Source organism: Leucoraja erinacea, chromosome 19 (genome assembly GCF_028641065.1).
Source record: "Leucoraja erinacea ecotype New England chromosome 19, Leri_hhj_1, whole genome shotgun sequence".
Classification (NCBI taxonomy): domain Eukaryota; kingdom Metazoa; phylum Chordata; class Chondrichthyes; order Rajiformes; family Rajidae; genus Leucoraja; species Leucoraja erinaceus.
In genome coordinates this window covers 1,836,231-1,857,177 of record NC_073395.1, presented here as the reverse complement: position 1 = coordinate 1,857,177, position 20,947 = coordinate 1,836,231, and the positions used below count along the sequence as shown (strand labels likewise).

General features: G+C 46.1%; 1 protein-coding gene across 1 annotated transcript in view; it reads left to right on the top strand.

Annotated features, from left to right (window-relative positions):
* The first annotated feature begins 4,105 nt into the window (after positions 1 to 4,105).
* lrp6 (low density lipoprotein receptor-related protein 6) overlaps positions 4,106 to 20,947 on the top strand; it is a 122,726-nt gene continuing 105,884 nt past the window's right edge. Inside the window, exons 1-2 of the mRNA XM_055650038.1 lie at positions 4,106 to 4,443; positions 9,631 to 10,024. Coding sequence (XP_055506013.1) covers positions 4,389 to 4,443; positions 9,631 to 10,024 — 449 coding nt within the window. The 5' untranslated portion in view covers positions 4,106 to 4,388. The remainder of the gene's footprint in view (positions 4,444 to 9,630; positions 10,025 to 20,947) is intronic.

Sequence of the window (20,947 nt, the reverse complement as noted above, 5' to 3'; positions counted from 1 at the left end):
TGATTGTGCACGCCAGGTTGATTGCATTCGTCGAAACAGGGCAGACCACGTGAAGGTTGCAATCTCCCACCCCCACATGTGTTTGAAGTGCCTCAACCACATTCTCTGGCAGCTCGTTCCATACACACACACCACCCTCTGTGTGGAAAAGAAGTTGCCCATAACTTTCCCCAATTGATGGTCAATCGATCTTGGGATACGAGTTCGAAATCCTTCTTGGCAACATGTTTAAATAATTAACAATGAAAAATTCTTCATTGCTAATCTCGACAATGGTAATTTAAGACTACTTAATTGTAATTTAAAACCCTGGAAGGAGGAAGGGAATAAAACGAGGAAGTGTTGGGGGAGAGGGGGGGATGGGAGAGAAGCAGGTCTGAAGGGCAGAATGTAACTCGAGGGCCCGATCTACAGGGACAGACTGGGACTTTATTCCATGGAGCACAAGAGGATGAGGGGTGATCTTATAGCGGTGTATAAAATCATGAAGGAAATTGTGTGGATTCACAAGAACCTTTTACCCAGGATAGGGGAGTCAAGAACCAGAGGACATTGGTTTAAGGTGAGATGGGAAAGATTAAATAGTAAACCTATTTGTGGGTGTATGGAACAAGCTGCCAGAGGAGGTAGTTGAGGTAGTCTTTGACATTTCCACCACAGGGATAAAGGTTCTGACTGTCTACCCTATCTTCCCTGCCTGACCAGCCTTGGTCTGGCCTCTGCAGTACTTTCTTCTCATGTTTTTCACTTCCTACTAGTATTCCAGAATACCTGTTTGATGTGTTTGTGCCTGCGTTTGTTAAGATCCTTGTTGTACTCAGTCTCTGGTTCACCAATGCTACTGGCTGTGTTTGCTGCTCCTGATCTCCAGGTTGATGCATCTGCCAAACGATTCGCAGGCATTGCCACTTTCATTTCACTGCACATCTTGTGTGTGTATGTGACAAATAAAGTTGACGACTTGAGAGATAGATCAGCCATGATTGAATGGCGGACTAGACTTGAGGGGCCGAATGGCATAATTCTGCTGCTATCATCATGAACCCGACGCTGAGCCACAAGGAACTGGAATCTTGAGCTCTAAAAGATTCCACAACTGAATCTAATACAATGTTTACCTACAGTAATATGGTGGTGTATTAAAGTTGTACCTTGGGCATGTTTTATGATGCTAAGTTTGGCAATTGTAGAGATTTGAAAGGTGATCTTAGTCATGGGCCAAACTAGAAGTCAGAAGAAGGGTGTCAATGTAAAGTGTCACCTATCCATGTCTCCAGAGATGCTGCCTGACCCGCTGAGTTACTCCAGCACTCTGTGAAACGTCACCTATCCATGTTCTCCACAGATGCTGCCTGACCCGCTGAGTTACTCCAGCACTCTGTGTCTTAATTTTTAAACCAGCATCTGCAGTTCCTCGTGCCTCTGTCAGTACGGTGCCCTGCATGTCACCAATTAATAGTGAGAACTGGAGTGAATCAAGGGTGCAAGCCACAAAGTGCTGGAATAATTCAGCGAGTTGGGCAGCGTCTGAGGAGGGGGTGGGTCCTCACCCGAAACGTCGCCAGCCCATTCCTTCCGCAGATGCTGCCTGACCCGCTAGTTCCTCCAGCACTTTGTGTTTTACTCCATGCTGCTTCCCTTCCCCAAACACGACTGAATTTCCCCTCCCACCCTCTCCCCTCCAACCCTCTCCCCCTGTTTCTCTCCTCCACACTCCCCACCCACACAGCTTCCAACCATTCCCCCTCCTCTCTCATCTGGCTCACGTTAGCTCCATGTCCCTGGGTTGCCGGGCTCCAGAAACAGTGTTTGCAGTGTAATCCACCAGTACTGCACAGAGAATTCTGGAGCCCACTGTCTGGACAGACATGCTGCCATGTCCATGGGGTTATTGAGAAAGTAGGAAGCAAGTACTCAGCAGAAAAATAAAGAATGACAATTCAGAGTATCAATCCCAGGGAAAGTTGGGGAAGAATTCTTGCAACCTCCAATTGTGGAGATTTAGTAACACTGATTGCAGCAATGAGCTGCCTCCCTCCCTCTGCCATTTGCTTTGACACCTCGTGCTCAGACCAGACGAGGGCCCACAATGTCCCAGTAAAACTCCGGTTTGCTGTTTTTCTTCCCTCAGACAAACACTTGGTTTTCACTTCGCTCCATAATAGCACTTCGCTCCATAGATGCTGCTGCACCCGCTGAGTTTCTCCAGCTTTTTTGTGTAACCTTCGATTCTCCAGCATCTGCAGTTCCCTCTTAAACACTTGGTTTTCACTTCCTCACTGAGACTTGACCAGACAACAGCCCAGATATTGTGCTCCTTTACCAAAATTCAAGATTCAGATAAGAAACATAGAAAATAGGTGCAGGAGGAGATTACAAGTAACATTTGCAAATTTGCAGATGACTCAAAGCTGGGAGGCAGTGTGAACTGTGAGGAGGATGCTATGAGAATGCAGGGTGACTTGGACAGGTTGGGTGAGTGGGCAGATGCAGTTTAATGTGGATAAATGTGAGGTTGTCCACTTTGGTGGCATAAACAGGAAGGCAGATTACTATCTAAATGGTGTCAAATTGGGAAAAGGGGATGTACAACGGGATCTGCGGGTCCTTATTCATCAGTCAATGAAAGTAAGCATGCAGGTACAGCAGGCAGTGATGAAAGCGAATGGCATGTTGGCCTTCATAACATGAGGAGTTGAGTATAGGAGCAGAGGTCCTTCTGCAGTTGTACAGGGCCCTAGTGAGACCACACCTGGAATATTAAGTGCAGTTTTAGTCTCTGAGTTTGAGGAAGGAAATTATAGCTATTGTGGGAGTGCAGCATAGGTTTACAAGGTTAATTCCCGGGATGGCGGGACTGCCATATGCTAAGAGAATGGAGCGGCTGGGCTTGTACACTCTGGAGTTTAGAAGGATGAGAGGCAATCTTATTGAAACATATAAGATTATTAAGGGTTTGGATATGCTAGAGGCAGGAAACATGTGCCCAATGTTGAGGGAGTCCAGAACCAGGGGCCACAGTTTAAGAATAAGGGGTAAGCCATTCAGAACGGAGATGAGGATACACTTTTTCACACAGAGTTGTTGTGAGTCTGTTGAATTCTCTGCCTCAGAGGCTGGTTCTCTGGATACTTTCAAGAGAGAGCTAGATAGGGCTCTTAAGGACAACGGAGTCAGGGGATATGGGGAGAGGCAGGAATGGGGTACTGATTGTGGATGATCAGCCATGATCACAGTGAATGCTGGCTCGAAGGTCCGAATGGCCTACTCCTGCACCTATTGTCTATTGTCTGATAACAGGCTCAATGTGAAATTAAAGAAACGATTATTGGGATAACATTGTGGATGAGAAACAGGGAGACAGACACAAATAAATTAATGAATACTGATTTACATATTTAATCAGTATTTATTGGAGATCAAATTGCAGATACATAGTCACCACAGTGTCCTAATCAGAATATTTTAATTCTGGCTGTAATGTATCCCTTTTAATTCGTGGCTTTAAAAAAAAAAATTCATTGCAATCTTTGATTGAGATGGGAGAAGTCAGCCTTCCTGGTCTGCTGATTCCCACATGCTCACTCTCTCCCCCCCCCCCCCCCCCCCCTACACACACACAGAGTACCTGAAGCGGCGACCACGCACAAAGGATACTTGATGCTCCAGTCAGTCTTCCACAGAAAGTAGCGCCGCAGCCCAGGTCAAATGGTCATGTTGTTCGAAGGCACAGCACCGCTCCTTGCCGCAAACGGCATCCCCGGCCGAAAATAAGACCAGCGGCGAGGGAGAGGGAGAGAGGGAGAGAGGGGAGAGGGAGGAGCGGGTGCATTGAGGAGGAAAAAGAAAAGAAACTGAGGGAGGGGGGGGGGGGTAATATCCCATCCCCGGGAGGAAAAGATCACACGAAGCGTTCAGGCTGGAGCGGGGTTTGCTGGATAGAATGTAGTAGGGAGGGAGTGGGTGGGGGTGAGAGTGAGTGAGGTGGGGGGGGGGGGGGGGGGGAAGGGGAGGGGAGGGGGTGCTGGCTGGCGGCGGAGGGAGAGGGAGGGAGAGCAGGCGGGCGGTGTGTTGGCGCCGGCGGTGAGCTGTGAGCTGTGAGTGAGCGGGCGCGCGGGCGGGGAGGGAGGGAGGGAGTGAGTGATGTGAACGCGCGGGCGCTGGAGGAGCGGGCAGACGATACATTGTAGCCGAGCACCGATGGACGATACACTGTAGCCGAGCGCAGACAGAGAGAGACACACACACACGCGCTGCAGATGGATACTGTGTAGCCGACGCTACTGATGGATACATTGTAGCAACAGCCCCGATGGAGACTTTGTAGCCGAGCCGCGAGTAACATTGTAACTATGCGAGCCGGTGGATCGCGCCGCTGAGGAGGAGAAATGGGTCCCGCGCTGAGGAATTTGCTGCTGTGTAGCGTCTGCTCCTTGATCAGGGGTGAGTAAATGTTAAAGCGGCTCATTTGTCCGTGTAAACGGCGAGTGGCCTGGTGTGTGAGGGGCCCGCGAGGGGTTAAAACATCTTCCCCTCAGCGCGGCTCAGCTCAGCCCGCGTTGGGCAAAGCCCCGCGTTTAAAATGTCCTTCTGCTCTGTGTGTGAGAGGAGGTGGTGGAGGGAGGGAGGGAGAGAGGGAGGGAGGGAGAGTGCCGTGGCTGGCAGAGAGGCAGAGATTGTTGCTGACTAGAGAGTGCGGTGTGTGTGTGTGTGTGTGTGGGGGAGAGAGAATGGATCGACTGGAACTATTTTTTATTTTGCCTAAAAACCCAATGGTTTTAGCATCTGCTGGCCATATTATTTAGGAAGCATTAACCGGGGAGCTACAGAAACAGAAACAGGAACACCCCCCCCAATAACACATCGAGTTGTTTGTTTTAATTCTTTTATAATGAGCTTCCTGTACTTAATAAAACGAAACGCCCAACATTGGAAATATTTCCAATTAGTTGGAGAACTTTTACACATTATATTTCATTTACATTTGAAAAAGACCCAATACTTTGCATTGATGATAAACACGAATAAATAAATCGATTTTCTTTCAAATCTTCTGCGCAAACTAGAGCATTAATTCCAACCATTTGTTGTTTCCTTCTTTGATGTTCCTCGCGTTAACGAGTGTTTCTCGACTCCAGTAAAATGCAACAGGTAGTCGTGTAAACTGGAGATTTACGTAATTGGGGAACAAAAGCGAGAAACGAGTTGTTTAAGAAGAATGTTCAAGAAGGAACTGCAGATGCTGCAAACATCGAAGGTAGACAAAAATGCTGGGAAACCTCAGCGGGTGAGGCAGCATCTATGGAGCGAAGGAAATGGGTCGAGACCCGGAACGTCATCTATTCCTTCGCTCCATAGATGCTGCCTGTCCCGCTGAGTTTCTGCAGCATTTTTGTTTAAGAAGAATATAGAAACATATAAATTAGGTGCAGGAGTAGGCCATTCGGCCCTTCCAGCCTGCACCGCCATTCAATATGATCATGGCTGATCATCCAACTCAGTATCCTGTACCTGCCTTCTCTCCATACCCTCTGATCCCTTTAGCCACAAGAGCCACATCTAACTCCCTCGACCCGACCCGACCCGAAACGTCACCCATTCCTTCTCTCCAGCGATGCTGCCTGCCTGTCCCGCTGAGTTACACCGGCTTTTTGTGTCTATCTTCGGTTTAATCCAACATCTGCAGTTCCTTCCTGCACATTGTGTATGAAGACGAGAGGTTAACTTGACTCGAGGGTTGTTACACATCTCGTTTCATACAAATCGCTGTATTACCTAGATACATAGTCCATCTCCGCTATCTCATTGCAGTCGTGAAGATATCTGACAGGTGGGTTGAGTAATTTTAGCCTTTTGAGAAAAAGTTCGCGAGGAAAGTTTATATTTGCCGTTTTCTTAAGAAGGGAACACGTATTTTAATTGACGTGTTGGAGGTTCGAATCTTGAAGTGGACGATATTTATAAAATGACCAGATTCAAGCTCCAGAGAACTAATCGGCCATGCATTGTAGAAATGGGGAAACTGCTCGGCTCTTGAATTTCAAATACACTTCAAGTCTGAAGAAGGGTCTCGACCCGAAACGTTACCCATTCCCTCTCTCTAGAGACGCTGCCTGCCTGTTCCGCTGAGTTTACTCCAGCATTTGGTGTCTATCTTCGGTTTAAACCAGCATCTGCAGTTCCTTCATGCATACTACAAATTGTGGCTGGTTTTAATTGTAGGCAAATGAATGACAGACTGTAGGTCCATGAAGTACTCATTAGATGGATTTTACCCCCACCCACCTTATCTAGACATGTTGCCTGTGTTTAATTTAAATCAATTTCAACTGATATTTATTGATGTAATGAGTCAGTGAATCTTGAAACTGACCTGTTGTGTAAGCAAGTGTTTTGGTGGCTATGTTTGTATAAAAAAAAAACTCTTTGCTAAACTATATGGCTCTGGATTTTAAAAGGAAGTGTGGACGGTGGTCTGGTGCAAGGAGTTAGTTTTACAACGCTTCATTTTGGACTCTGCATATTTTGTTTATGAAAGTAACTGAAATGTATAATATTTTTGACATTGTGCGATGGCTTTTAGACTTTAATAATGCATTATCGTTTGGAGTGGCAATGAAATGAACTTTGCAATTGATTATACTATTGAAGTGACGACTGTGGATGTCTGCTTGTTTGCCTGTTAGTGATTATGTACATTGTAGATGGACAGTGGACTGTTGGATGTAGTGGAGTTCATTGTGGGTCGAATGTTGGTCAATTGGTATTTATTTAGTTGCAATGTTGAGTGTCCTGTAGATCTCATTTAAGATGCAGTTATGAAATCGGTAAAGGCACGGGCGGAATTTGTGTACTACTTACAACAAGTCCTCATTATGGTGTTTTTACAGTGAAAATGTTGAATTCAATCAGATTTGTGAGTGTGCGTAAGATTACAAAATTGACACTGATGTAAATTTGTGGAGTGCACACACATGATGAGATGGTAGTTGATGTCACTCATTAACGTGGTGTAAAGTTCAACTTTAATAGTTAGAAGTTGTCTATTAATGGGTGGCCATGAAAGATGGATGACTGAACTGCAATCAGATTGGGGGGGGGGAGTGTTTATTGTTTTAATTAATAATAAAACTGGATTTATGATTTGATGTTCATTGTTTTATTAATTGAAGCAGACCTGGTATGTATAGACATCTTCATTGATCCAGCAGGAATGTACACATTTGCTATGTGCTTCCCAACCTAGAATGATGTAAGGATGGTTATGTGAAGTTTATATATGCACATTTATTTTGCTAAATAGTGGAATTTGATCCGGAACTGTGTCGTTTCAACGATTAAATAGTGAAGTTTACCTGGAGCTCTGAAAATCGGAATGAGCAAGGTGCAGCTCCAATTATTTTCAGCAGAACCATCTTAGTCACAATTTTCTTTCTGAACAAAAGCCAAAGACTTGTGATATTTTGCAGCTTTTGGATTATTCAGCTCGGCTTCGAGAAGGAATCATCTGCTTCTCTGCAAACATTTGATGTTCGAGAGTCTCTGGCTTGTCTATTTATGGGCAAAGATTTCAGCTTACACTGGCTGCTCCTGCCTTATGCAAAAATGCATGAATACAAATCACTGGGCTCCATTTTGAGAATTGTGTGTGACTTAAAAAAAAATAATGATCTTTGCAGGGCGTAATTTACGGTGTTTGCTCAGGATTTTCTTCCTGTTCCAGCTCATGAGGGGACATTTTTTAACCTGTTTTTCCTTGGATAAAGATCAAGCATCTGGGTGGGTGGCACAGCTGGTAGAGCCACCTGCCTCACTGTGCCAGAGAGCCGGGTTCCATCCTGGCCTCGGGTGCTGTCTGTGTGGAGTTTGCAGGTTCTCCCTGTGACCGCGGGGATTCCTCCGGTTCTTTTCAAAGACTTGTGGGTTTGTAGGTTAATTTGCCTTCGGGAAATTCCCCCCATAATGTGTCGGGAGTGGGTGAGAAAGTGGGATAACATAGAACTAGTGACAAACGGGTGATCGATGGTCGGCATGGACTCGGTGGGCCGAAGGGCCTGATGCCATGCTGTCTCTTTCAAAGACCTGATTTTGTTAACTCTTTATCCACATCTATTTCCTAATGCCAGCGTACCAATGGAAGCCTTAACTCTCAAAACTATAAATCCCATTAATCAAATTAATTAAGCAGTCTAAAGGAGGGTCTCATCCTGAAACGCCACCTATTCCTTTTCTCCACAGATGCTGCCTGACCCGCTGAGTTACTCCAGCACTCTGAAACGTCACCTATCCATGTTCTCCACAGATGCTGCCTGACCCGCTGAGTTACTCCAGCACTTTGGTTTGAACCAGCGTCTGCAGTTCCTTCCTGCACTTTAATCAGATTAGACTTTATTTCACCAATATGGACGGCAATGCAAATGTAGTTGATAGTCAGCATGGACTGGATGGGACGAATGGCCTGTATCCATGCTGTATTGTTCAGTCAATCAATTGAAGCTAAGTGCTGGAATAACTCAGTGGGTCGGGCAGCATCTCTGGAGAAAAAGGATGGGTGCTGTTTCGGGTCGGGGTCCCTTCATCAGACTGAAAGTGGGGGGGGGGGGGGGGGGGAGAGAAGGTGAAGTGAAGGGCTGGAGGCGAGAAAAGACCAGGACCGGTCAAGGCTGGCCACAAATGACCACGAGCAGGTTCTGTCCGCCCGACGTTGGAGCTTCGATCATCCCGACGAGAGGGCCTGTACATCGGGCCGTCTGTAGCGACAACTATAGAGGGTCGAGGCCCCAAACACGGGTGAACAAAACGGAGGAAAACTGTCTGAACATTATTGACTTCCATCCCAACGATCAGTGGTGGATGTTTATGAGAAGTCCTATCGTTCTTTTTAACTGTGTTGTGTTCTTCTAATTGTGTGGCTGCACAGTAACTCAAATATCACTGTACCTTGTTTAAGAAGGAACTGCAGATGTTGGAAAATCGAAGGTGGACAAACGTGCTGGAGAAACTCAGCGGGTGCAGCAGCATCTATGGAGCGAAGGAAATAGGCAACATTTCGGCCCGAAACATTGCCTATTTCCTTCAGGGTTTCGGCCCGAAACGTTGCCTATTTCCTTCAGGGTTTCGGCCCGAAACGTTGCCTATTTCCTTTGCTCCATAGTTGCTGCTGCACCCGCTGAGTTTCTCCAGCATTTTTGTCTACCTATCGCTGTACCTTAATTGCGTTCAGCCCGAAAGGTCTGAATGTCAAATAAAGGAATCTAATCTAATTGGTGCACGTGACAATGAATGTGAATGTGAGGATTGGTTTTAAAGTCCCCCGAGTAACGAGCTGTCCTCTGTGTGTGTGTGTGTCTGCGTGTGTGTGCGTGTGTGTATGCGCGTGTGTGTGTGCGCGTGTGTGTGTATGCGCGCGTGTGTGTGTATGCGCGCGTGTGTGTGCGCGCGTGTGTGCGTGTGTGTGCGCGCGTGTGTGCGCGTGTGTGTGTGTGTACGTGTCTGTGTGTGTGTGTGTGTGTGTGTACGTGTCTGTGTGTGTGTGTGTGTGCGTGTGTGTGTGCGTGTGTGTGTACGTGTGTGTGTGTGTCTGAGTCGATGCTGCCAGTTGATACTAACATTCTTCTTTACCATTGACAGGGTCCCCGCTGTTGCTGTTTGCCAACCGCCGAGACCTGCGGCTGGTGGACGTGTCCGGTGGGAAGACAAACGCCACGGTGCTGGTGGCCGGGCTGGAGGATGCGGCTGCGGTCGACTTTGTCTTCTCCGAGGACCTGGTCTATTGGACTGACGTGAGCGAGGAGGCGATCAAGGTGATCTTCCTCAACCAGACAGACAACACCCAGAATGTGGTGATATGGGGACTGGTCTCGCCCGATGGCCTGGCATGCGACTGGCTGGGGAGGAAGTTGTACTGGACCGACTCGGAGACTAATCGGATCGAAGTGGCTGATCTGGACGGGTCGCTGCGAAAAGTGTTATTCTGGCAAGATCTCGACCAGCCCAGGGCCATCACCCTGGATCCAGGCCGGGGGTGAGTGTGATATTTTAATAATTATCCTGCCCAGGGGACTCACTATCCAACTCCAAACCAGTGCAAGGTCCAACTATTGGTGTTTGGAACATCGTGTTCAGTTCTGGTCACCCCTGGTGCAGGAAGAATGTTGTTATTAAGCTGGATAAGAATGCCGAGATGATTCACAAGGATGTTGCCACCAGTGGGAGTGTCTGGGAGTAGAGGTCGCAGCCTCAGAATTAAAGGACTGTGGCCCGGTCAGCAGAGGAGTAGGGAGCTGTATTGCAGAAGAATAAACACGTCTAGAGCACACACTTGTGTCCGATTAGTTTTTGGCTGGACTCCTGCCAGTCCCACATTGGATCACGTCGGGGTCACCAATGTACATACAGCTCCCGACTCCTCCGCTGATACGGGCGTTGCCCAGCCTTAAATAACAACTCGAGTACCGACCCCATGACTCGTGCCTCCCCCACTCACCGGGACGTCGCCCTCTAGAGCCGATGGTTCATCGTGACCTGGGGCTGCTATCAGGTGCCTCCACAGGATGATCTTTTGGGAAGGAGATGAGGAGAAGTTTCTTTAGTCAGAGGGTGGTGAATCTGTGGAATTCTTCGCCACAGACGGCTGTGGAGGCCAAGTCAGTGGATAGCTAGATTCCTGATTAGCGCGGGTGTCAGAGGTTATGGGGAGAAGGCAGGAGAATGGGGTTAGAAGGGAGAGATAGATCAGCCACGATTGAATGGCGGAGTAGACTTGATGGGCCGAATGGCCTAATTCTACTCCTATCCCTTATGATAGTGCCAGGACTCGAGAGCCTGAGCTACAAGGTGTGATTGGGCAGGCAAGGACTTCATTCCTTGGAGCGCAGGAGGCTGAGGGTGATCTGATGGAGGTGTATGTGGGGAATAAAGGGGGTGCATGCACACCTGGGTCTGTTGCCCTGGGCAGGCAAACCGAGGACCAGAGGATATAGGTTGAAAGTGAGATGAATCTGAGGGGTGACTTTTTTCACACAGAGTGAGGGACGTATATGGAACAAGCTGCCAGAGGTTGAGGCAGGCATAGCAACATCTGGACAAGTACATGGCTAGGGAAGACTTAGAAGGTTAAGGGCCAATTGTGGGCAGGTGGGACTGGCTCGGGTCAGTAACTTGGGTGATTTGGGCCACGGGATCTGTTCCCATATTCTCCCACTCTGAAGACTATGTTGAGTTTGGATGTGGTTGTTGCTATATTTGATGGCTTTGCGCTCCATAGATTAGCGCTGTGTAGTCTAGGTTAATGGCATTCACAGGCATTGAATGTAAGAAAGACTTTAATTTTTTTTGCACATGATATTTAACTGTTCAATCTTGGGCGGACTTGTGCTGTAAATATCAGTGCTGTTTAAAACATCGACTTGTTGCGGTTAACATTCGGTTGAAGGGTGTGAGCAGTTGTGGAAAACTGTGTCTGGAAGTTCAATTTTTGGATATGTTCAAAAACATCTGCATGTAATTATATTGGCTAATTTTCACTTTATCTTGCACTGTACTGTGAATGGTTTGATTGTAATCATGCCTGGTCTTTTTGACTGGATCGCAGGCAACAAAGGCTTTTCACTGTACTTCGGTACCTCTTCAGTTTTAGTTGTTGAGTCAGTGGAGCATGTGCCATTCTCATGTGAGGAAGTTTGCATTTGGCCGAACAGTTCGAGATATTCCAGGGTTTGTAATAATGAGATTTCTTACGAATGAGAATGAGAATGAGCTTCATCCCCAGAGCTATAGCTGCTCTGAACCGGCCCTGCTGAGTGCCCCCCACCCCCATCAACTGTCTCCCTCGGGTGGTCACGTCACACATCAACCCGGCACAGACACATTTGCACTTTAGACTGTTTGTTTTACTGTTCTTTTTTACAAATCATGTTTCTCGGCGTATCGAAATTTCATTTAAATTTTAGGAGTGGTTTAAGTTATGATATCGGATGGAAACTGCATACCAAATCTCTTTGCACATATGTGCAATCACAATAAAATATATTATTATTATTTTCTAACACAAGGGTCCCCAACCTGGGGTAAGTTTACCTCCAGGGGGCAAATGTGTTGATTCAGGATTTGTATATATTTGTTCTCATTGACTGACTGTGTTTGGTTCTGGTATATCTGGTCATCATTAGTTGTTCATAAATAAGTGAAATAACATTGTCATCTGCTATTAAAGTTGCCGGGGGTAAACGGGACATACAAGGTTGTTCCAATATTTATTGTCGCTGCTCTCGACCCTAATGATCTAAAATATAGTCTGAAGAAGGGTCTCGTCCCAAAACGTCACCCATTCCTTCGCTCCACAGATGCTGCCTCACCCGCTGAGTTTCTACCTTCCATTTTCCCAGCATCTTCATTTCTTTCTTAAACACAAAATATACCTCAGATTGTTCGTGAAGAGAGGTGCGTTGAGACCATGGTTTGTGTCATGTGCTAATGAATGTTGCTGGCAGCAGGGGGATTCATCCACTGATGCTGGTGTTGTGCCCTGTATATCCACACACTCTCTGTGTGAACAATCTGAGTTTGGAAAGGTAATAATGTCCCTGCGTGATCATAAGATCATAAATGTTTAAGAAGGAACTGCAGATGCTGGAAAATCGAAGGTAGACAAAAAAGCTGGAGAAACTCAGTGGGTGCGACAGCATCTATGGAGCGAAGGAAATGGGCAACGTTTCAGGCCGAAACCCTTCTTCCGACCCTGTCATAAGTGACAGGACTAGAATTAGGCCATTCGGCCCTTCAAGTCTACTCCGCCATTCTATCATGGCTGATCTATCTCTCCCTCCTAACCCCATTCTCCTGCCTTCTCCCCCATAACCTCTGACACCCGTACTAATCAAGAATCTATCCATCTCTGCCTTAAATATATTCAATTTAATTCAATATTCAATAATATATCCACTGACTTGGCCTCCACAGCCTTCAGTGGCAAATAATTCCACAGATTCACCAGCCTCTAACTAAATAAATGTTCTTCTCATCTCCATCCTAAAAGAACATCCTTTATTTCAGAGGCTGTGACCTCTAGACCTAGACTCTCCCACAAGTGGAAACATCCTCTCCACATCCACTCTATCCAAGCCTTTCACTATTCTGTACGTTTCAATGAGGTCCCCCCCTCATTGTTGCAATCCAAGTTAAGCCTGATAGCTCCCATGGTGTTGACATCCCATTGTATGTATTTGACTAAAGTCCTGGTGACGGCACTTCTATGATAGTTAGTGAATCAGTTGGGAATTGTTGGAGGTGTGTTGTTTTACTGAGTCCACTGTAACATCGACAAATGTGCAGGTTTGTAGGGTAATTGGTTTCCATTAAAAAAAAAAAAAAATTGCCTCTAGTGTGTAGGGAGTGGATGAGAAACTGGGATAACACAGAACTTGTGTTGAACCGGTGATCGATGGTCAGTATGGACTTGGTGGCCCGAAGAACCTGCTTCCACGCTGCATCTCGAAACAATTGATATCCAGATTATTATGGTCTAGAATAATATTAGTCTACAAACCTGCACATCTTAATTTGAGGAAGGACATTCTTCGTATTGAGGGAGTGCAGCGTAGGTTTACAAGGTTAATTCCTGGGATGGCGGGACTGTCATATGCTGAGAGAATGGAGGGGCTGGGCTTGTACACTGGAGTTTAGAAGGATGAGAGGGGATTCTCATTGAAATATATAAGATCGTTAAGGTCTTGGACAAGTAGAGGCAGGAAACATGTTCCCGAAGTTGGGGTGAGTCCAGAACCAGGGGCCACAGTTTAAAAATAAGGAGAAAGCCATTTAGAACGGAGACGAGGAAACACTTTTTCTCACAGAGAGTGGTGAGTCTGTGGAATTCTCTGCCTCAGAGGGCGGTGGAGGCAGGTTCTCTGGATGCTTTCAAGAGAGAGCTAGATAGGGCTCTTAAAGATAGTGGAGTCAGGTGATATGGGGAGAAGGCAGGAACGGGGTACTGATTGGGGATGATCAGCCATGATCACATTGAATGGCGGTGCTGGCTCGAAGGGCCGAATGGCCTACTCCTGCACCTATTGTCTACTGTCTATCGTTGGAATGTGGGAGGAAACCAGAGCTCCCAGAGAAAGCCCACACAGGTCACTTGGAGAAGGTGCAGACAGCACCCGTAGTCGGGATCGAACCCAGGTCTGTGACTGTAAGGCAGCAACTCTACGCTGAGCCACTGTGCTGCGGTTGTCGAGTGTAATGAGATTTTTCGCTTCGTTTCCACTGGTCACCATGGATTTCCTGGCCATTTGCAAATATTCAATTTTGTACCAGTCCAAAAATCACAAACATTGAGCTTTTTCACTGAAAACCTGCTAAACCTCTGATCACTCTGAGGTTGAAACCAGCTAGAATAATATTGGTTTAATAAGCAAAATGTATTTTTATTTGTAACATTTGTTCCCTGTACGATCTCTTGTGTAAACCCTGAATGCTGTAATGGCTGTATCTTACAGCAGTGCTTTAGAAACATAGAAAACAGGTGCAGGAGTAGACCATTCGGCCCTTCGAGCCTGCACCGCCATTCGATATGATCATGGCTGATCACCCAACTCAGTATCCTGTCCCTGCCTTCTCTCCATACCCCCTGACCCCTTTAGCCACAAGGGCCACATCTAACTCCCTCTTAAATATAGCCAATGAACTGGCCTCAACTACCTTCTGTGGCAGAGAATTCCACAGATTCACCATTCTCTGTGTGAAAAATGTTTTTCTCATCTCAGTCCTAAAAGATTTCCCCCTTATCCTTAAACTGTGACCCCTTGTTCTGAACTTCCCCCAACATCGGGAACAATCTTCCTGCATCTAGCCTGACCAACCCCTTAAGAATTTTGTAAGTTTCTATAAGATCCCCCCCTCAATCTTCTAAATTCTAGCGAGTACAAGCCGAGTCTATCCAGTCTTTCTACATATGAAAGTCCTGACATCCCAGAAATCATACCAATGTACCATAAACATACTTCAAACTGCAATGCCTTATTTGTTATCCTGACTGTCCCCTCTCTCTGCCTGTTTGTATCTACTTGTGCTCTCCACTTCTTCCACCAGTTGTTTGCTGTTACGCTGGATTAGACAGCAGATTTCAAAGATCTCAGCATCTGAGGAGCAAAGGAATAGATGACGTTTCGGGTCAAGACCCTTCCAGAAACTCAGCTGGTGAGGCAGCATCTATGGAGCGAAGGAATAGGCGGCGTTTCGGGTCGAGACCCGGAAGGGTCTCGACCCGAAACGCCACCTATTCCTTCGCTCCATAGATGCTGCCTCACCCACTGAGTTTCTCCAGCATTTTTGTCTACCTTTGATTTTTCCCAGCATCTGCAGTTCTTTCTTAAACAGCCGTTTGGTATCAATTTTTTTTTTTTTTGGACCTTTCTTTGCTTGTCAATTTGTGTAACAATATTGCAGCTGCAATCTTCACGTCCAAATTCTACTGTATCTGCTGCCTCCCGCTGAGGAGCAGGAGCAGGATTAGTTTGCTACTGGATGGACTGGTTTGTTGTCCCTGTAGCTTTTGGCCAGTGGTCAAAGACCCTACAGCGAGCAAGATAGTCCACTGAACGAAAAAGACCTAGTACGGTCATGGGCAGATTCACAGGTCATTTTCGGCCCCATTTCCGTAACCGGCTCCCGTCTCCGCACCAAAGATCCCGTAGCGGAGCAAAGATACTGGCGCGGAGACGGAAGCCGGTTACGGAAACATCCTCGTAAAAATAAAAGTTATTTGGTAAAAAAAATCTTCTCCTCATTTTCAGAATTATAATTTATTAACACAAACTGTTCCCCCGCAACGTTGATTACACTGCGGGTCGGGTCGGGTTTGGGTCCGGTTACTGAAATGGATGAAAAAAATGCCCACATTCCGCTCCGTTGCGTACTACACGTCAGCCCATTGTATTTAGCAGGAGTGGTCTATCTTGCTCCGCTGTAGGATATTTGGTGTTAATGCAGTGGTTGAGTGGGTATCCCACGGCGCCGGAGACCCGGGATCCACCCTGACTATGGGTGCTGTCTGTACAGAGTTTGTACTGTACGTTCTCCCAGTGACCACGTGGATTTTCTCCGAGATCTTCCGTTTCCTCCCTCGCTCCGAAGACGCAAAGGTTTGTTGGTTATTTGGCTTTGGTGAAATTGTGAGTTGTCCCCAGTGTGTGTAGGATAGTGCTAGTGTACAAGGATCATTGGTCAGCATGGACTCGGTGGGCCGAAGGGCCTGTTTCTGCACTGTATCTCTAAACTAAATTAAACCTTCGTCCTCCCCTCCCCCACGTTCCCCCTCCTTGTTAGATTAGAATTCTCCAGGTAGCAGTAAAAATAAAATGACTTTTGTATTTCTATGGTTCCATTCATGGCCCCAGCACACACACACACACACACACACACACACACACACACACACACACACACACACACACACACACACACACACACACACACACACACACACACACACACACACACACACACACACACACACACACATAGAGTGATGTCACCCCCCCCCCCCCCCCTAAACCTGTACGTGTTTGGAGCACCCGGAGAAAACCATCGGGCTATTTCACTGAAAACCTCTGATCACTCCTGAGGGGAGTCAGTCTCAGTCAACTCCACGACAGAAGGGGAGGAGTTGTACAGTTTGATAGCCACAGGGAAGAAGGATCTCCTGTGGCGTTCTGTGCTGCATCTTGGTGGAACCAGTCTGTTGCTGAAGGTACATGACGTGCGTTTGACAGCGCTGGGCCTGTGCTCGCTGGAGTTTAGAAGGATGAGTGGGGGCCTCATTGAAACTTACCAAATATTGCAAGGCCTGGATAGAGTGGATGTGGAGAGGATGTTCCACTAGTGGGATATCTAGGACCAGAGGTCACAGCCACAGAATTAAGGAATGTACCTTTAGGAAGGAGATGGGGAGGAATTTCAGAGGGTGGTGAATCTGTGGAATTCTTTGCCACAGAAGGCTGTGGAGGCCAAGTCAATGGATATTTTCAAGGCAGGGATAGATAGATTCTTATTAGTACAGATGTCAGAGGTCAAGAAGTCAGGAGAATGGGGTTAAGAGAGAAAGATAGATCAGCCATGATTAAATGGCATAGTAGTAGACTTGATGGGCCGAATGGCCTAATTCATCATGGAGCACCCTGGAGAGGAAAAGACTACAAAAAGTAGCAAACACTGCCCAGTCCATCATCGGCTCAGACCTTCCTTCCATCGAGGGGATCTATCGCAGTCGCTGCCTCAAAAAGGCTGGCAGCATCATCAAGGACCCACACCATCCTGGCCACACACTCATCTCCCTGCTACCTTCAGGTAGAAGGTACAGGAGCCTGAAGACTGCAACGTCCAGGTTCAGGATTAGCTACTTCCCCACAGCCATCAGGCTATTAATCTAGGCTTGGACAAAACTCTGAATATTAAAAGCCCGTTATCTGTTATTTGATCTTTATCAGTTTATTTATTCATGTGTGTGTATTTACGTATATAATGGTATATGGACACACTGATCTGTTTTGTAGTAAATACCTACTATGTTCTTTTGTGCTGAAGCAAAGCAAGAATTTCATTGCCCTGTCAGGGACACGTGACAAACTCTCTTGACTTGACTTGATCACTTATGAACATACGGGCTGTTCAGACTCGGGAGGATTGGGCATTGATTTGTTTCAGAGTGGCTGTGGCTGGTGCCGACTCTATAACATTAAACTTCACCACAGCCAGGGTTCAGTCTGTCAGGACCTTCTGATCTGCCATTTGTCCTTCACAGGGAAGGACAATAAACATTAACTCCGTTTGTTCCACCACATGTCAGTCAGTCAAGGCAACAACGGAAGCCTTTTGTTTTAATAGCCATAATCGTAAAAATGCTTCTAAAATGTCCCGCGCGTGTTCGATGGTCTCCGGCTGCATTTGTGGACGCACATTTTATACATTGTTTGTTAATCGAAGATTGTGATATTCTATCTAAATACCGGAAGGAGCAAGTGAAAAACTGTGTGAAATTCATGTCGGTAGACAATAGGGGCAGGAGTAGGCCATTCGGCCCTTCGAGCCAGCACCGCCATTCAATGTGATCATGGCCGATCATCCCCAATCAATACCCCATTCCTGCCTTCTCCCCATATCCCCTGACTCCGCTATCTTTAAGATCTCGCTCAATGTGATTCATACATTTTTATTCTCAATAAAATTATCGTTTGAAAATACCTGCGTTGTTTGTCCTGTCCAATGTGGGTCCCATTGGGTATAATAATAATAATAACAATAGTAATCTTTATTACGGACTCAAGGTCCAGACAAGGAGCAACATTACATTAAAAATGCATTGCATATCAAATATCATAAATATATATAAAATCATGGTCTATCACATAAAAACATCATAATTTATATTTAAAAAACCCCACAATACTTAAGTGAAAAATCCAGATTAAAAGAATGATCAATGTCCTACAACGAGATAACGATAGCAATGTCTCCACAGCTGGGATTCGTAGCGTGTAGTGCTAACCCTTATGTTTGACAAGGCCACAATAAGCACATTTTTATAGTCATTTATCCTGCAAATGAATTTATACATGTGGTGTCTTAGGATAGCTTGTAAAGTACTGACTCCTGCAGCCACAAACATATTACTGGCACTACACCATCTATGTTGACTTAGCAGTGTTCTCATGGCATCGTTATATGCCACCTTTAGTCTCTGCATACTTGTCTTTCCATAGTTCGACCACATGTGCGCAGTGTAGAGTGGTGTGCAGTATGCTCTAAATAGCGACATCTTCACCACATCTGCACACGCACCAAATTTACGCAAGAGAATATTCGCCTGTACATACAGCATGCGTCGTTGCCTATAAATATCCTCATCATTTGTCATTTGTTCTGTAATAATATGCCCCAGATATTTTATCTTATCACAGACACTAAGATTATTGTCAGACAATTTAAAATCAGGATATTTTAGGCATTTATCCTCTTTGGTTCTACAGACCATAACAGCACTCTTACTAGCATTATATTTAATGTCATGTTCCACACCATACACAGAACATATAGTAAGGAGCTGCTGGAGACCAGCGCTAGATGGACTAAAGACCACAAGATCATCTGCATACATAATATGGTTCACTAAAATATTACCAATCACGCACCCAGTGTTACAGGCTTTCAATTGTTTAGACAGATCATCAATATATAGATTAAAAAGGACTGGGGACAACATTCCCCCTTGTCTAACGCCATTGCTAACCCCAAATGGGGCTGAGACCCTATTGCCCCATTTTATTTGCATAGTCTGGTAGATGATGGTATAATATGGGTAGATGAGAGATTGGTCTACAGCTGGCTCTGGGTGATAGTGGTTTCTTTGTTCTAGAGGTGTGTGTAGGTTTCACTAGAGAGACTGTTCTACACTGAAAATACATCCAGAAAATACCCCGAAAAAGTAATTTGAGGTGGCTGCTCTTTAAGAATTGCGTGGTTACGAAGTGACTGTTACACCGGTTGAACACATGTGTCACTTTGCCTGTCTTTGTAAGTTCATTGAACAGTACAGCACAGGAACAGGCCCTTCAGCCCACAATGTCCATGCTGTGCATGATGCCAAGTTAAACTAACCCCCTCTGCCTTGCCACTATTGTACCTGCCTCCACCACCACCCCGGGCAGTGTGTTTCACACTTTGTGCTTGAAAAAAACGTAACTACAAATCATCATGTTTAAACTTTGCCCCTTCACCTTAAAACTCTCCCCTCTAGTAATTGGCATTTCTACACTGAGGGTGGGGAGGTTTGATTGTCTACCTTATAGATGTTCCTGTCTGAACATTGTTCTGTGTGCATTCATCATCTATCCAGTTGAGAAGATAATATTCCTTATTCCCTTGCTGTGAATCCCAGGCCAATATCTCTTGCATTGTAAATGCCAGCATTTAGTGTTTGGATCCCCAGCAGTAGGTGTGGGTTGAGAAGAGATTTTGGAACGAATGATGGAGGATCTGCCTATGTTCTATGCAGCATCTGATGTGGACCCTGCCTGGTCTACAGCAAGACCAAAGCATGGATCGGGGCAGCACTGTGGTGCAGCGATAGAGTTGTTACCTCACAGCACCAGAGACCCAGGTTCGATCCTGACCTCGGGGTGCTGTCTGTGTGGAGTTTGCACGTTCTCCCTGTGACCACGTGGGTTTCCTCCCACATCCCAAAGACGTGCAGGTTTGTAGATTAATTGGCCCTCAGTAAAATTACCCCGAGTGTGTAGAGAGTGGATGCAAGAGTTGGTATAACATGGAACTAGTGTGAACTTGGGTCTGATGGTCATCGTGGGGCAGAGGATCTGTAAACTCGTATCAAATCGGGCACTTTCTTTTGTCCACATTTTCTATAATATTTTGCGATGAAGAGATTGTGGTTCATTTGCAGGTACCTCATTACTTACAAGATACATTTATTTGTCACATGGTACACAAAAATGCTGGAGAAACTCATCTATGGAGCGAAGGAAATAGGCAACGTTTCGGGCAGAAACCCTGAAGGGTTTCGGCCCGAAACGTTGCCTATTTCCTTCAGGGTTTCGGCCCGAAACGTTGCCTATTTCCTTCAGGGTTTCGACCCGAAATGTTGCCTATTTCCTTCAGGGTTTCGGCCCGAAACGTTGCCTATTTCCTTCGCTCCACAGATGCTGCTGCACCCGCTGAGTTTCTCCAACATTTTTGTCTACCTTCGATTTTCCAGCATCTGCAGTTCCTTCTTAAACAAACTATTTGTCACATGTGCCAGTTGGCACAGTGAAATGTGATCACCACACAGCCATACAATAAAATATAGAACACAACAATAGAGTCCAACATAAAACATCCCCCACACAGCAGTTTCCCACTGTGAGGGGTTGGACAGGCTAGATGCAGGAAGATT